This window comes from Pteronotus mesoamericanus, unplaced genomic scaffold (genome assembly GCF_021234165.1).
Source record: "Pteronotus mesoamericanus isolate MK-2021 breed Mesoamerican mustached bat unplaced genomic scaffold, CSHL_Meso_final scaffold_21, whole genome shotgun sequence".
Lineage (NCBI taxonomy): Eukaryota > Metazoa > Chordata > Mammalia > Chiroptera > Mormoopidae > Pteronotus > Pteronotus mesoamericanus.
Genome location: NW_026555310.1, coordinates 12796467 through 12815288, shown reverse-complemented (window position 1 = coordinate 12815288; position 18822 = coordinate 12796467). Strand labels below are relative to the sequence as shown.

Genomic DNA, 18822 nt, shown 5'->3' with positions numbered 1-18822 from the left:
GACATACTCCCTGTGATCCAAAGTCATATATTCAATAGCCAACTTGATATCTTTATTAGGATGCCCAATAAGCATAGCAATCACAACACAGCCAAAATAGAACTATTAATCCCCTTTCCCAAAAAATCAATTTCTTCTCAATGCCTCAAATCTGATAATCTACTTGGTTCTTCTCTTGTCATCACATGCTTTATTAGCAAGTCCTAAGAACTCTATCCCAAAATGTACCCCAAATCTACTGTTCACCATCAGCACTGCCATTGTTTAGTCCAAGCCTCCTCCATCTCTCTTCTGGAACACAACAGCAGATTTCTCGCTGGTCTCCCACCTCCATTTTTAATTCTTAATACACAGTCCATCTTCTATATAGTGACCAGTTATCTAAGATATAAATTAGAGCATGTCATCTCCACTTAAAGCTCACTAAAAGCCTCCCCACTGAAGTTATTGCCAGGGGAGAAGGGAAGAAAGGTAGAGAATGATATAGGGGGATAAATGGTGATGGATGGAGACTTGACTACGGGCGGCGAACACACAATGCAGTGTATAGATGATGTGTTGTAGAATTATACACCTGAAACCTATATAATTTTACCAGTGTCACTCCAATAAATTCAATAAAAAGGAAAAAAAAGAAGTAAAAGGCCCTTAGATCTAAAAAATGAAATAAAATAATAATTTCTACCAAAAAAATAATGAAGTCCACACTTCCCATTCTAGACTACAAGGCCCTAAGTGATCTGGCTCCGGCCTATCTCTGTTATTATCTCCATCCTCTTTTTTATTTGCTATATTCAGCTATATTGCTCTTTAAAACATTCCACTAACAAGCCAGGTTATTTTTCACAGCTTTTGCATGTGCTTTTGTTTGAAATTCTCCTCTCGTATCTTCTCATGGCTCACTTCATCTTCTCCATAGTACTTACTGACACCTGACATTATTTTATTTTTTTATGTTTATGGTCTCCACCCTTACCCAATCGTAGCACTTTGAAAGTAAAAATTCTTATATTGTTCACATCTATATCCTCCAATCTCTTCCTGCAACATCAACAGCAGTCAAATACTTCTGACAGACTGACTGAAGTTTTCATAAGAATTATCAGGAGTTTACTATATTTCCTCTCCTGGTGTTGAAAACCAGATCTGACATGCTTATTGATGTATTAAACACTTCACAGAGAAGGACAAAGAAGTAATAAAAGTCTGCTCACACTCTTAAATAATTAAAAATTCACTGAGGAGGAAAAAAAACAACATAAACCCAAGACATTAAAGACAACTAGTTACAAAGCAATCTATCATATACTATAAATTATACTTACATATGTGAATATAACAGAATTAGTCAGGAAAGACACCCTTAGGAAAGGATAATTCTACAAAGTATACAAGGTCTGTCCAGAAAAAGTCCAGCCATGGTTAATGTAACAAGAATGTAAAGTTTGCGCAATGTAGATGTAACCTGGCAGCCAAGGAGAGTGGACTGGAATGTGCATGTGTGAACAATGACAGCCTCACTACACTAGTCAGTGGGGCCACCATACGCCATTGATTAAGCATGTGTATCATGTGGCCATCACATTCAAAATGAGTGAGTAGAGCAACAAATCTACATCAAATTTTGCATTAGGCTTGAACATTCCTCCATGGAAACTACTCAGATGATTCAGAAGGCTTTCAGGGATGATGCAATAAGAGCAATGCAAATAAAAGTATGGCACAAATACTTCAAAGATAGTCAAGAATCTGCTGAAAGCGATTCATGTTCTGGAAGGCCTGCAACAAACAGAACACCTGAGAATGTTGAACATGTACAAGCTGTAATCAACAAAGATCAGTAACTGACAGTGAGATAAGCTGAAGCTGATGCGGAGATTCCAAAAACTGCTGTTTCTGGGATTTTGATGCAGGATCTTGGCATGAAATGTGTTGTGACAAAATTCGTTCCACAGCTTCTGCCACCAGAGCAAAAACATCATGCTACAGTTGATAATGACTTGATTCAAATGGCTACCAGATTTCCAAATGAATCAGATTTCCTTAAGAAGGTCATAACTGGAGATGAATGTTGGGTCTACGGTTATAATCTGGAAATGAAGGTCCAGTCGTCTCAATGGAAGTCACCTGGTTCTCCATGCCTGAAGAAGGTGCAGCGAAGGTACAGCAAAGTTCCAGCAAGATTAAGACCATATTAACTGTGTTTTTTGATTGGGAAGGTGTTGTCCATCATTAATACACCCCTCCAGGCCAAACAATTAATAAGGAGTACTACCTCAATGTTCTTCATAAGTTGACATATACAACATAAACAGTTGCAGCTGTGGGCAACTGGTGATTGGCAGCTTCATCACAGCAACATGCCCATTCACGCATCACCTCTCATGCAGAATTTTTAGGCAACACATCAAATCACCCAGGTGATTCAGGCCCCCTAGAGCCCAGGTTTGACTTTTCCTAAAACTAAAATCACCTTTGAAAGGGAAGAGATTTTGTATCATCGATAAGATTTAGGAAAATACAACAGGGCAGCTGATGGCAATTCCAACAAAGGATTTTGCAGTGTTTTAAACAGTGGAAGAGACACGGGGAGAACTGCGTGAGGTCCCAAGGTGCCTACTTTGAAGCGGACTGAGGTGTCATTTTCTGATGTACCATGTTTCTTGTATTTTGTATCTTCTTCAATAAATGTCTCTATTTTTCATAGCATGCGGCTGGATACTTTACGGATAGACCTTATATATTATCAATACTTTACAGATGAGGAAATTGAGACTCAGTCAACTTAAACAATTCACTCAACGTTAAAAACCAGGAGTCAGGTTCAAATTAGTTTCATGATGTCAAATCTCATTTTCCTCTTAAGAAATTATTTTTAGCACTTCCTTATAACCAGAGCTGATTACTTTGAAAGGTACATCTAACAAAAGTTTGAATAATCACAAACAAGGCTGTCAAGAATCTCTGGAAGCCCATAACTCCACAAATATCACATGTTCAAAGTGGGTCTTTGGGTCTTTGGGTCTTGAAAGACATAACAGATCGTCAGTCTCCTGAGAAAAAACACAGCCTCTTACCTACAGAACACTGCGACTGATGAAGCAGATACATAAGAAATAGGCAGTTAACAAAGGGATTTTATATTTTATTCAAACTATTCTTAAAAATGGAGTATTTTAGAGAACTTTCCATGGAAGCTCCCTGCATCACTCAGATCCAAGCTGACCACTCAGAAGGAATGAGTTATTAACAATGTGGGAAAAGGATATGCATTTAATTGCACACACATGTGCAGGTATGTGTGCATGCTCATGTCCTTAAATGTGGGGATAAGTAATTGTCAGTAAATCTTTGCAAGTAACATCTGATGAAAATGAATGAAGTTTATGGAGAAGGATTATTTTTTTAATGAAATTGGCATGAAAAATAGAATAAGTACAAAGGAAAAGAATAGAAAGCAAATAAACCAACAGGGCTATGTTAAAGATTAAGAGGTTAGAAAGAGTACATGTCACGAGACTTAAATTATTTAAAAAACAGTTTACATTACTATTTTGGAAAATAAGGGGTCATTTTCTTAGAAAGTGGGCTCATGTGAGTACAATGTCTATAGAGGTGGACTATTCCAATAATTTGCACATACACGTTCATTTTACATTTATGGCTTGTCTCATGGAAGAGTGATCTGGTCTCATAAGGACATTGGAAAACTCTCCCAACTGGACTGAGTTCCTTAAGGACAAAACCCGTATCTATTCACCCTGCATTTCCCAAAGCCAAGTAAAGTGTTCAGAGTGCACTTGATTTTAGTGGGCCTCAATAACTAATGAATGGAATTGAACTAAATTGAAATATATTGAATTGATCTGAGTTAAAATGAATTTGAATGGTCAGGGATAAGAGATACTTATTATCTTCACAAATTCATTTTTATTCTCCCATTTAAGATATAAAATACCTAACGTTACTTAATGAACTTCTGCTGTACTTACACTGAGCTTGGAGCAATAGCATTCTTTTTACACTTTTATAGCCCTTTACAAAGAGGCTATAATGTACTCAGCAGAAGTGTAACTCACTTGACATGTAGAGGGACTTGAGTCATAGAGAAGGTGTCATGTTTTTTTCCACAGGGTTACTTTTACACCACTGCCACCTCAAAGTGAGTCAGTGAAAGAGAAGAGATCTGCGCTCATCATCCAAAAGCATTACTTTTACCACCAAAGTTCATTTTTAAAAGATTCAATCATACAAGGAAAATTATGTGTTGTGCAAATAAATATTTGATGGCCAAAGGCACAAAGATGACTGTTTTTGGAAGCACAAGTTCCTGTTATTGCATTCTTCAAGTAAATAGATAGCATGGTTTTCATTAAAATGTACAAAAAATGACTTGAATAAATAAGCATCTATTTTTTCGGTATGAGGGTAGAGAATCAGATGAGTTTGAAGGATATTCATACTCAGTTACATTACTTTATGTCCACCACTCTGTTTATTATTTTAAAAGCTAATATTGGTAGGATTCTCCTGCTTGTCAAAGACAGCAAGCAGTGCTGTCTTAGTCATCTTCGACAGTCTACTTCACTTTCTACCACATATTTTCTAAGTTCATCTGTCTTCACAGTGTTTCATTTCACAGTAAACCAATTTGTGAAGGTCATAGAAGATCATTCACTTCGCCAATTCAATCAAGTTTTTTTTAACAGGTTTGTTTTAAAAAGTAGTTTTTTTCCAGGATTATTTAAGTTTCAGACTTTGTTTTTCAATGCAAATAAAACTAGTCACCTAGTCAAAGATGTCAGCAGTTGACATTGTATAGAAAAGGAAGACCTGATTATTGAGTAAGGTTTTATGGGGAAAAAGTCACAGATTTATTTTTTATTTTTATTTATTATAATCATGGTAATTAAATTTTAAAATATGCAAAATGACATAATGTGAACTACATAAAGGAAGGACAAAATCAATCAGATTCTTTTTCTGAGTTAGCAAAAACAAAAACAAAAAAAAAAACTGTCACCTCAATCAAATCTCTTCATGTTAGTCATAGAAATAGTGAGATGTTCTCTTAAGCTTATATATAAAATGTGTGTGTATGTAAATGCAGGTGTTAACTCCATTTTACAGATGAAAAATCTAAGGTACATAAAGTTTAAGAGGCTCTCCTAAATTCTGAACTCAAATCTATGTGACTCTAAAATCCATGCTTTTTGCAATATGTCATGTAGCCAAGGTAAAGAAAAGTAAGGCAGAGATAGTGGTGAAGGGAAAAGAAAACTGATGATTGTGAAGCTAGGAAAGAGAGATGAACCAGCTTTTAGCAATACCTTGATGGATACTGTGATAAGACAACACACTGCTGCCACACAGAGTATGCTTTTAATCTAGCTACCAGGAACTAACATGGCTACTTGATTTTAAGGATCAGTACCCCCGGCCCCTTCATGCATTCGTGTCCTTCGCTATCACATCTCAGGTCAGTGAAGCTGTCTTGAGAATATACAATGGCCAACTCATCTGCATGTGCCAGTCCCTTACCAAGCAATTGCAGAGAGTATATCAGCAGCCTGGCCTAGCCCAACACACAGTCATGAGATGCTTTTCAAAACTGAAATGTGAATCCATCACTGTGCGTATACTGCATGGCCTAAGCAGAAGCCAAAAGAACCATTTTCATATTAATGCAATGGTAGATACAATTCAGTTGTGACTAAAATCTTCCATTTCAAAATGACAAACAAGAGAGCTGAGATGAGGACTCAAAGCCTCAAGTTTCTTGACAAACCCAATATATCATATTCAACCAAAATGTCATAGGGACAAGATGAGAATCTTTTTCATTAACTGATATTAAGAAACAAGTATCACACACAAAATTAATACAAAATTATATTGTATATAAACTGTAATTGAAAATAAAGGAAACCCATATCAGTTCATTTTGTTTATTAACATTAATATATTTTATACCATATTGGCCAGATTCACCAACTCCTTTGTGTGTGTGTGTGTGTGTGTGTGTGTGTGTACTCGTATGTTTGCATACTTCATGTCAATTTAATACCAAAGTCACAGCTTCTTGATCTCAGCTAAAATCTTTCTCAAAACATACTGGGGCCTCCCAGCTGGCACAGGTTAAGGAAAAAGCTGGACAACAAGCCTGGCAAGAGGCCTGGGAGACAGGGAAGTGAAGTGAGGTCCAGAAGTGACCCAGACTTGATCAGTGCCAGCAGACGTGCACACGTGGATTCAATCTGATGGCAGCTTCCAGTTCTGAGTGGCCCACAGGAGTTGAAGGAGATCCCAGTTGGGGAAAAAAGGGGACACATCTCCCCCTCCACAGAAAGGGGGCTTTCAATAATTTTACTTAATCCAATAGATTTGTATTCAAGATCAAGGGGTGTCCACCCTTTTGGCATCTCTAAGCCACACTGGAAGAACTGTTTTGGGCCACACATTAAATACACAAACACTAACAAAAACTGAGGAGCAAAAAAAGGTTTAAAGTAAATTTAGGATTTTGTGTTGGGCAACATTCATAGCCATCCTGGGCTGCATGTGGCCCATAGGCCATGGGTTGGACAACCCTGATCAAGGGGGAAAATATTTATCAGGAAACCAAGACAATACCCAACTGTGGACACATAAATAGGAAGCAACAGGAAAAGCCATGATCCTTAAAAGCAAAGGCATATAATTTTGAAGCAGCAAGACAAATTCAGACCAATGGACTGGTGAGGACAACAACAGTGTTCTGATTTACTACTGGCTCATTGAGGACGCACCCAGAAATTCAGAAGTACTAAATAGAGAAGAATAATGACAACGAAATGATAGTAGCAACTTTCTTTATAAAACATTTGCTAATACCAGTACTATGGCAAGGGTTTATATATATTACCTTATTTAATTCTCACAACAAACATATATAGGTATATTTTCTCTAAGTGAGCCCCCTGTAGACTTTGAATATAAAAATATCTTCATTCATAATATCTAATAAAGGGTATGAGAGTTCTGGAATATGGTTGGAGATGTTTTTCATCAGTGTTAAACAATTTGTTCTGATTCATCCCCACTAATATCCAGTAGCTGCTTCAAACAGCAGCATATGCTGTGACTGTAAAGGTTACATTAAAAAGCAGCAAAGTACCAAGTCCGTCCAGGGATTAAACTCATAATCTTGGCTTTATCATTCACACTAAAATCACTGGACTTACAAATCACCAATACCCACAGCACTCAATGACACATAAGTTTTTATGCCTATTTTTAAATAGAATGAGGTAGAATCCTAATATTGAAACATATAAAATTGAGATCACAAAATGTACGTCAAAACATACTCAAATTTAAAATTGTGAAATCATCAAGTCTTTGAGTTACTCTATGTTGAGAGCTGCAGTCACAGAACACCTAAACAAGATAAATGAAAAGTTATGGACAGTTATACCAAGTTAATACAAAATTTAGACTCAAAGATAACTAAAGAAACCCTATACACAAACACAAGAACCAAATCTGCTACAAAAGTAACAGAAGGTCCAGTTACACTTATATAACAAAATAGATAAGAACATAATCAAGGGCAGATAGAATTTGTTGCCAATTTAAGGCCAAGTTAGCAAACTAAAATTCAAAAGCATCATAGTGTATTGCCTAAATGGAGATGTGAAAATGTCACAGATGTCACATCTGGTTTAAGGAATCTTAAATGGCAGGCCAAATAATGAGGGATGAAATCTCTAATCTCATATTTAATCAATCAGCAGTTGACAACTTCCATTTTAGGTCAGAACAGATGCAGCACATGACCAATAGGCCACTCAAACAAAGGTGTTTTGTGTTGAACTGAGGTGAATACAAGCACAATAAATGCCTTAGAAATGCACTGATTTCCAAGGAACATGGCATGGATAAACCTGTGCTTGGTTTACCATCATAGCTTAGACTAGTGTGTTGAGCCAATACCTGTGTTATTTTAATACACCATATCTTGCTTTACATATAGCTTAAAAGATAAAATTATATATTGATATATCTTCTTCTAAAAAGCATCCTCAGTATCATAATATTTAATCATATATTCTGGGTGAAAGGAACTATCTTCCCCCTTCAACAACTAGTGATCAACATACTACATCATAATAATTAACTACAGTTTGACCCTCTCCCAGATTCCTTGTTCCAGCTTGCTGAAAGAAAAAATCTCGTATTTAGAAACTTCAATACCAGAAAATGGTTACTGGTAGAGTCTGTGCTCAAAAGTGCAAATGAAAATATTACCAAGAATCGTAAGATACAGCACAACTCTTAGAAAAATTAATGTCCTTATTAGATCATAAAGGCTTGTCAAATTATTATTTGATATATGGAATTGAATATATATTGAATGGGATTATTAGAGTAGATGATGTATATTTAATATATGCAAAACACTCTTCTTTAATATAAAGAAATAGAAAAATTCATACATTATACTTTAAAGTGGTAAATATCAGGCTATAAAAGTGTATCCAGATTACAACAATTTTGTTAAAATGTAGATATACATATGAAAACAGATATGCGTGTATGTGTGTGTGTGCGTGTGTATCCTAAAATGCTAATAGTAATTATGTCAGGATGGTAAGTTATATGATTGATTATTTTTCTCATCTTTTCTCCGATACTTTTACTAATGTGATTATGTTATTTTGATAATAAATAAAAATAAAATATTAAAAACTGATTTTGAGATAGACTAGGCCTGAAAGATCTATTTCCTGATTCTAAGTATCAATCTTCTCTTAAAATGCTTTCAGCTAAATCTTCCCTTAGCTCTAAACATTCAGCACTACAGACATATGTCCCAATCAGCTTCAGATGCCAGAAAAAATGTTTTTGTAAAAAAATATAGATTTATTTTTTAAAACCTGTGTTGTTATTACTTCTGGTTTGTTTTTTACTTAGTTTACTTCTTAAAGTTCTCTTTAATCTATACCCTGGTATAGTGTCTTGTGGCTATGCTTGATAACAGAAAGCAAGGAAAGCATTAGCAACATTTTCAAAAACCTGGTGCAAGCCAATTCAGAAGGGAAGTTCACATTTTTACTAACCAACTTAACAACCGTCCTCTTACAAGAGGGTAAGCAACTGACAAAAGTTATAATTTAATACTATTGTTAATCCCACAAAGTATATGGTAGTACCTTTACAAAATGCTAAAAACAATACTAACTGAACATCTTTGTATAAAGAGAAAGGAAAGAATAAAAATAGTGGATTTTACTAAACTATAAAAGGAATTTGGTTACATAGAGCAAGATGGTATGTGATTTACATATTAAAAACAAAAAAACTAAAAACTAGGTAAGGTAAGGTTTTTGGAAGTATTTATACAAATTTTTGTTTAACTAATAGTGGTGCAAGTAATAGACACTCAAAAAGCAATAAACAAATAAATAAATAAATACAGACACCTATAAGCACTCTGCAAATTCAAGTTATGGTTTACATATTACAGAATGACTAATCAATTGCTAGATTATGGAATATAACAAACACACCCATTGTTGGTTATATCTAACTCATTTCTAATAGTATTACTGCCTGTGTTTGTGTAAAAACCATTTTCCAAATGCTTTCACATGGTTATTTATTTTACTCCTTTCCCAAGTCCACTGAAGTAAGTGGATAACTACCTACTCAAAGCCAAGTTTATCATTGTTAAGAGTCCAGGCCAAAATAGTTTTCAAATTATCAAATATTCATTCATCACTTGCCCCTAATTGCTTTAATGCCTCTAACTTCTATGATTCCAGTGCACAGTGGACATTCAATAATTATGTAATAAATGAATTTTGATATAACAAAATAAATAAAATTAGAAGGACTACAATTGAGGGTAGGAATGCCCTGTGCCTCATTAGTATACCATGTGATCAACATACCACATCATAATAATTAACTACAGCTTGACCCTCTCCAAGGTTTCTTGTAGCTGCTTGCTTCAAGAAAAGTCTCTTATTTAGCACTCCAAACTAACTGTGTAGCTGTGTCAAAGAATGTGAATATCTACTCTGAAAAAATATAATTGATCATATTTAGAGAACTGATATTGTTATGCATAACTGACAGACACAACTTCCCAAAGTTGAGAATAATTTCAAAAAATAAAATTTTACTATACACTAAGAGTTCCAAAGAGTAGGGAATAAACCTGAGCTGACCTTGCTTTTAGTCCCTGGGTGGGCTCCTGCAGCCCACTTCTCCACAACCAAGTCTGAACAATTTTCTGTTTCTTGCTCTTACTGAAGAAACAGAAGGAAGAGGATTATCCAAATTAATTGACCCTGGGGTTAAATCCTGAATGACCTTCATTCCAACCTAGATTTGTATCAGCTTGTTTCAATTCAATAACCCCAATGTCCTTCAAATATTCTATTGTAATAATGCTGTTAATACTGTTAGCACCTACTTTAAAAAAAATTAAATGTTCTCTGAGTTTTGGTTTGGGAACATTTCAAGCCAAACAGTGAAAATCATCACAATGTTTATATCTCTCCAACTGGGATTTTAGGGAGAGTGAAAGAAGAATCATAGAAAGAAGCATCAAAAGGCAGAAATTTCTCTGCATGGGAGCAGTCCAAAAAGACTTTGTGTAGAGGTGGGATTTAGGGTACTTTTTGGATGATGTGTCTCCACTATGGTCAAATTGTATTGTATTCTTTATTTCATTATTCAAAAGTTTAGAATCACCTGTCTAGTAAAGTAATACTCAAAAAGGGTCGTTTTAAACCACTCAGATTTCTATATCCATCTCCAATTCCATACCCCAAAATACAACTCACCTCACCCCACTTGACCTCCAACCCAATCCCACACTCCGGCCACCTTCTTTGTAAAGAGACTGCCATTATTACTGAAATGTGGTATAATCCTTAAGTATAGGAGCAGGGGAAAAAAATTGTAAGATCCAAGGTGAGGGAAGGAAGAGTCCCCATGTTCCAGGCCTACCATTTACCAAATCATGTTATTTACATGTTTAACATTATTTCACATGCAGACTACATACACATTGTTCTTTTCCAGCTGCTGTTCAAGTATTAATGCGTTACATGTAAGTGTCGAAAACTACCTATATTACATTTATAGCCCAGTTTTGGCATTTCTTCACATCTGAATATACCGGGAATATAAGCTTGGATATCCACTGCAGGGCCCCACTCTCACTAGAATCTCTGGTCTAGCTTCTAGAATTGAGCCAATCATAAAGCCTAAATAATGGGCACTGAGAATGAGAGAACTCATCTAAATGTCAAATTAAACTTTTATAAGGAGTGCTTAAGGGATTAAAACTGCAGTTTTTAAAATTATTCTATTTCTGGGATGTCTGCCAGCAAAACGTGAAATCCTTGAAAATCCACAGCACAAAGAAGACTTGAGCTGCTAGTCGTAGCTCCTCAAGCAATTTCCGCAACTTGGCTGGGTCTAAATGGCCACAACCGTCTTAAAAAATTGGGCAGGGGAGCAGAGGTTGGGGGAGATCTCAACCAGCTAGTCCCTTCAAGGTCCCTTTCAAGTTTTAAAGCCAATTATAGAAGTACTAAAAATTATATTCAATATATAAAATGTCTAATGATTTCAAAATAACGAAAGACAAGGGAACCTCGAACATAATTCCTAAGCATTAAGAAAGGCCTCATAATAACTGTGAGGTGTCATGAAAAGTGCCCTTTTGGCCTGGCTGTCATTTGCTTCAAATAAAGCCTGAGCCACAGGAAAACTATTTTAACACTCTGAGAAGATTAAATAGTTAATCCACTGGGAAACCATGTTGAAAAACAGAATTCACAAATCCACATCCCAGAGAGAAGCATTGAAAACAGCAAATATATTTGTCATATTTTGAATAAAGTTATTCAATAATACACTGTATACAAATACTTTCTATTATTTGGCATGCATTTTCATTGATGTGGTTTTCCTCCTGATCTAAAACACAGATAAAGATAATGTCTAATGTTGACAGAAAACGACCATTTATAAGTCAGAGTCACATAGGTGAGTTGAAACTTGTCTTGGGGGAAAACATCCATAATAATGAAAATTCCAAGTTTACTTCTTTGAGGAGAAATTGATGTGAATTGGGAGACTGGGCAGATTATGGAATTTACTGCCAAGATAATTTCTTCTTTCATGGCTTCACTAAACTGGAATTTCTAGTGCATCCTTTACTATCCCATAATTATGCATCAAAATATTAACCAATTAGCACGTAAGATAATAAGAGCTCAAGACGCAGTGATAATTAGACATGAAATCTGAACTTCCATGGCTTTTCAAACAAGCAGGTCTAACACACTTTATAAATTTAATAAGCCTGAAGAAAATGTATCATATTTTGTAAATAAAATAATTTCATTGGCTTTCAATTCCCATCATCTGCTAGTTTTTACTCCTCTCTTTCCTTTCCCTTACTTTCTGATCCAAATATAAAGACATACAAGTAGGTCATGTACATTCTATCAAGTAGTGCATGATATAAATTAAATCCTTCTAATGCATAGACTTTGGAGTTCAATTTGTGTATGATATATGTTTGGAAACAGAGCACAATTTTCATTTTTAAATCACTGTTCCTGAGAAATGTATGAACTAAAAATGCTATTAAAAATAGGGGGAAATAAAAACTAAAACAATTGTCTTTCATGTCTAATTTGTGCTGCTGTCTATATTTTGCATTGGTTCCAGCGCAAAATGCATGTTCAAATGCATGTTGATGCATTTGAAGAACCTCATATTGCTAGATCTAAGATCCATGAAAGCATCATGTCTGTCACATGTTGTATATCCAGTTGTAGGAAGCACCCAACACATAATAGGCATTAAATAAATATTTGTTGCATTAAGGAAGGAATAAACAAATGACCAAACACTAGATAACCATCTATTTCTATAAAGTAAATATTTATAGAATATTTATTTTTTAATATTTAAGAGCTTTGCTTATCTACTCCTATATTTTCTAAATGTTACATTGTTTCAAATAATTTAACACCTGTATTCGTGTTTCAGCTTGAAAGATCATTATTACATTGAAATTAGTACCTAAAATGTTTGAAAACATTTGGAAATATGTTTAAGAACACAGAAACAGGAATGAAAAACCTGAGTTTGAGTTCCAATTTTTGTGTTTAATCGCTGAGAAATCTTGAACAGGTCACTAGTGTCTTTGAGAGTCATTTTTTCATCAGTATAACAGGGATAGCCTACTTGCAGCCTACTTCTTAGGGTCTTTATGTAGATTGAATAAAGTATCATATATTTGTATTATAACCAGAATGGAACAAAGAGACCACAAAAGCCTGAATGTTTCCTCTTCAGTCACAAGAGCAAGCAGAGTAAACGTGTTGGAAAAGTCAAGTTTGGAATGGCAAAATAATTTCTTCATGTCAATATGGAGGTACCATTTGTGCCAACAGCTTGACTAACAACAACAAAATAATCACATTTTTAATAGACTAAATACGGAAAGTTCTTACAACCCTTAATACCATGATATTGCCACCACAGCATGAAGAAAGCGAAAAGTTCAGGGAGGTCACATTGCAAATCAGTGCTAGTGACAGACCTATAACAGAGCTTTTGACTGTCCAATCAGCTCTTAAGACTGCTGAGCAATGCTACTTCTTAAAAGTGCTTCAGTAAATTGAAAACATAGCAAATTAGACATTACACACTAATCCAAATTCACTGTCAAAAACCATGTACTATTCTCTGCTGATGCCAAGTAAAAAAAATTTTAGGTCACAACCACATATACCAGAGATTTTTAACCTTTTTTTCTCACAGTACACATAAAATAATTACTAAAAAGCTGTGGCACACCAAAAAATACATTTTATTTTTTGCCAATCTGACAAAAATATAGGTATAATTTTGATTCATTCACCCTGGATGGCTATTATTGTATTGGCTGTTGTCATTTTTTTATTTAACAATCTAAGGTAAAAGAGGTCAGTGCCCCTGACTAAATAGTCAGGTACTGCATGTTTTAAAAATTCTTGTGGCCACAACAGAGTGCCTGCCGTGGCACACCAGCTGAAAAATCACTGACATAGATAATGACATTAAAACCAATGGTTATTCTTGTATCTCCATTTTCATTCAGCTCTTTGAAATGTTTTGCAAGCTAAAGTTCCTGTAAAGGAAAAAAAAAAATCCCAAATATTATTTCAGCAGGGAAAGGAAAGACACCAATCTCATAATGTCTTAGATTCAGAATCAGCTACCATATGGAGCCCATAATTTGTAACTTTCTATACCTATGCACTGGGAGGAAAAAAATTGTTCCTACTAAATCAAATCTTATATATACACGTGAGTGTGTGTGTGTGGGGGGGTGCGTAACCACTCTAAATACAGACAGCTAGTATTTTTGTATTGTCTTGATCCGAGGGTGAGGTTAGTCTGTAATAAAAATGGCTTGAACAGCTTTATTTTATATTTCTTCTTCACATTTTTTAAGTTACAGAGCAACACTATCCAATAGAAATATAATGCAAGCAACATTATATTTAATTTTAAAATTTTTAGTAGCGCCCTGACCGCAAAACAAAAGGCCGCCAGTTCCATTCCCAGTCAGGGCACATGCCTCGGTTATGGGTTCTATCCCCAGTACGGCCGCAAACAAGAGGCTACCTCTCTCACATCGATGTTTCGCCCTCTCTTTCTCCCTCCCTTCTCCACTCTTTGAAAATAAGTAAATAAATTTTTTTTTAATTTCTGGTAACCACATTTTTAAAAAGGAAAATTAAATAGATTAAGTTAATTTTAATAATATTGTATTTAATTCAATATGTTAAAGTATCATTTTAATGTATAATCAATACAAAGGTTATTGATATATTTACAGTCTTTTTTCATACTTTTTCATAAGTCTTTGAAATACAATGCATACATTACACTTAACAGACATGTCAAATAGGTCACTATTCATCAGAAATACTTTATCGGTATTTAGATTTCATAAACTTAACAGTTAAAAAGTAGATCCACATGCCAAGTTGTTCCAAAAACTAAATCAAAGACCAATTTTTATAATCCTTTAAAATTTAGTAGCATTAATCATAATTCAAGTGGGGTCAAGTAATGCGCCTATCACCTGAATTCTTATCTACCACACCTCAGATATATACTCTGTCAAAAGGCATTTTCAAAAATTGAATAAATAATGTTCTCCTTAAATGAGGAAGTTTTTGTTTAACTTCTTTTCCATAAAGCTTTATACGACCCATCCACTTATTTCAAAAATAACCCTAAAATAGAGTCATCAGCTTTGACATAATTAGTAAGTCTCTACATCTAATAAAACACAAGAACCTTGAGGACATTTTTGTGCATTTACACAAGTAAAGTCAACTCTCTATTTATTACCTATTATTACATTATACATTGAAGGACAAAAGCAGGTCAAATGCCCTGCTGATTTGTGTCTATTTGTTGATTTATTTACCCTGCTGATGAAGTTATCACAAACTGGAGGGTAGGACCAGAGGTCACTGGAAAGGTAAAGACTCTAAGAAAATACTTTAGCATTAAGTTCAGGTCTTCTCTTTTTGAGATCCATCTTTTCCACCAAAATCTAGGTATGAATAACGTGTCAAAGCCTTTCATTTGTAGTTGCTCTGGTACAGAACCAGGAAGAAGCAACTGACCTTAATACTCAGTAAAGCTCTGCAAAGCATGTTTTTGCCTCTCACCTCTGCAGGCTTAATGGTTAACAGTTTAGGTTAGAGGCAAGCAGTCCAGGTTGGAGCTCTTGTTCTGCCACTTGCTATCAGTTTAGCTTTGAGCAGGTTACTTAATCTTTCTGCGCCTCATCTGTAAAATGGCCATAACAATAATAGGACAAGATCTAAGTCAAAGATTGTTATGAGGAATAAATGAGATTTCACAGGATATAAAACATCTTAACACACAGCACTGATCCTGGTACATGGTATGTACCCAACAATTATTGCTATTTTTAACTCAGAAATCTGGATAATGGAGATGGGGATACATGCTTAATAAATATTTGTTGTAAATAAAAATATGTCCAAGCACTTTATAAATACCAAAGTGCTATATAAGCTATTTTTGTCCTATGTAAAATAAGTTTAGAAAGTGGACCTATTCACACAATGTATTTGATGAAGGAAAAAAACAGATCTTCATAATGTGGCTTACTAAATCGTTAAATTTTTACAAAGCTTTTACCCAACAATCAAACCCACACTATTCATTTAAATAGTGCTCATATGCATACCAAAACCAAGTATAAGTTGTCTATCTGTCAACCTCACTTTAGGGTGATCCATGGCTCTGCTCTCCTCTACTTCAAAGAAGCATCAGGTTTAACAGTATGGCCAATAGATTGCCCTATGATGTTCCAGGGGTGTCCAAACTTTTGGCATCTCTGGGCCACACTGGAAGAAGAGTTGTCTTGGGCCACGCATTAAATACACAAACACTGACGAAAACTGATGAGCAAAAAAAAGTGTTTTAAGTAAATTTACAATTTTGTGTTGGGCCGCATTTATAGCCATCCAGCGCCACACGTGGCCCACAGGCCGTTGGTTGGACACCCTGTAAGAGTATTCTCAGATAAAAATCTCAAATCTCTATAAATGGTTTTTCTCACAGCCGAATTTTCTGTTTGCATTACTATTTTATGTTCCTTGATTACGTTCCTTGATCAGATTAGTTAACGAACAAAATTGCTTCTTACTGGGCTTCCTATTTCCTTTTCATTCTTCTGCCTTGGTACCGTCACTAATAAGTATTAAAAGACCAAAGGAGACCTAGTAGCAGTAAATAGGAGACACAAACTAATCCAACAATTAGATAAGTAGCCCCAGAATAACCAAGGCCAAATTAAAGCTCCAAATGCTTTGTAACAGGTGATTCGAAACAGTCATAAAACTGTCACTTCCATGGGCGGTCATTTCTTTGGTGTGTAAGGAGCATGTAAAAAATCTTTAAAATTAATTTTATTCTTTAAATTGATAAAAATATGAAGTATATATAAAACTGCCATTTCTATGCCTAACCAAGACTTGTCACTAAAATAACAGAAATGCTGGCATGAAAGGATTTGCAAAATAACTTCCCAGAAAGACAAGAGTGGAGGATTTTAAAAAATAATTTCTTGAGAAACAGATTATTTTTATAATTCTTAAAGTATACATAAAGAGAAGTGAATTCACAGTCGTAGTCTATCCGAGCTGTGAAAGCAACGCACTTATTCCACCATGAATGCTTCATTAATATTTCAGGGATGATGTTGCAATTTTCCATGAGCAACTGTCAGCGCACTGCTTCTTCACATGTATCAAAACGGTCTAAACCACATTGAGTACTTGTGTATCTGCCATTGACCAAAATGCAATTCTGAGGTATCCAGTATTCCCAAACTCAGCTCCAGGCAGGTATTATTTCATATTGTATCCACCCTGCACGCATTTTAACCCTTTCACTTGCTGAAGGATTTCCATCCTTCTATGGACACATCACCAGTGATTTCTTCTTAAATACAACTCCCATTCCAAAGCCTTAGAGGCCAGATGTGTCTCCTATACCCACAGGCTGGTGCTATTGTCCGCTCCGCAGTGATGCTTAATAAGGAGACTTGTATTTGCACAGACATCTATCTAGAACCTGCGGGTGGAAGCGCTGTCAGGCTGATGCTTTTGTCTCCTGCCTCAGAAGGCCGGGGTTGCTTGTACACGTATGACATTCTCTAAATAAAAAGAGCACCCCAGTCCAGCAGAGAGGGTGCTCCTCCAGGCAAAGCCGGACAGGCAATCGCCCAAGGCAGCCAAAGCTGAGATGGCTGTGGTCGGGTGCGGGACTCGGAGGAGGCAGGGCGCCTGGGGGACCTGGCGCCGCGAAGCCGCTGGCCACCTGCAAACGCTGATGGCGTGCGGACGGCTGGGGTCTCCCCGCGAGAGCTCGGCCGCGCGCGCCAGGCCGGCTGGGACCCGCTGCCTCAGTTTCCACACCCACCACCCACCCTCCGGGCCACCCCTCAGGTATCTGCACCGCGGCGGCCGGTGCCCCGGGCCAGAGCAGGTCCCGGCCGCGCCCGCAGCCCGCAGCCCGCCCGCCGCCGCCGCCGCCGCGTCCGTCCTCACCTGACAGCCACCCGCACCGAACTCTCATCCGGGGCGCCCCACATGCTGGTGGCGGGGGACAGCCGAGCTCTTGGGCCTCTGCACCGCAGAGCTGAGGCGCAGCCGGAGCCGCGACGCTTGGGCGCAGCAGGCTGGAGCGGCAGGGGGCAGCCGGCTCACCTCCACCGCGCTCCAGCCATGTTAGGCGACTGAATGGAAAGGTGGCGGCAGGGTTGAGGCGGCGGCGCTGAGGCAGGAGCTGAGGAGGAGGTGATTCCCGGCTGGCGGCACCGCCCCTTTTTCCCCTCTCACCCCCCAGGATCTGGGGCGGGGACACGGCGCGCTTGAATGGCGAGGGCGGCGGCGGAGGAGCCAGCAGGCCCCCGGCGGCCTCCAGCCGGCAGTGTCAGTGCGCCCTGCCCCCTCCTGTGGGGACGCCGCCGGCCCGCGGCCGGGCTGAAACTCCACGTCCTCCTGGGCTCTCGGGGCTACTGGCCCTGCACTGCGTCAGCGGCAGCCGCTCAGCCCGGCCCACCTCGCCCTCCCCCCGGCCGGCGGCCCGCCCTGCCCTCGGCGGGGCACTGCCTGGCGCTGCTGGGCAGAGAGGCGCGCGGGGGAGGGCTGCCGGCCACAGGCTGCCCACGCCCAGGGGCCACCAGCATGCGCGCCCTTCCAGGCT

The 18822-nt window shown here is 37.4% G+C and overlaps 1 protein-coding gene across 7 annotated transcripts in view; it reads right to left on the bottom strand.

Annotated features, from left to right (window-relative positions):
- Positions 1 to 18491, bottom strand: part of KIF21A (kinesin family member 21A) — a 136085-nt gene extending 117594 nt beyond the window's left edge. For all 7 annotated transcript variants that reach the window (XM_054591249.1, XM_054591252.1, XM_054591250.1 and 4 more), the window contains exon 1: positions 18165 to 18491. In XM_054591249.1, coding sequence (XP_054447224.1) covers positions 18165 to 18208 — 44 coding nt within the window. In that variant the 5' untranslated portion in view covers positions 18209 to 18491. The remainder of the gene's footprint in view (positions 1 to 18164) is intronic.
- Positions 18492 to 18822: the final 331 nt, after the last annotated feature.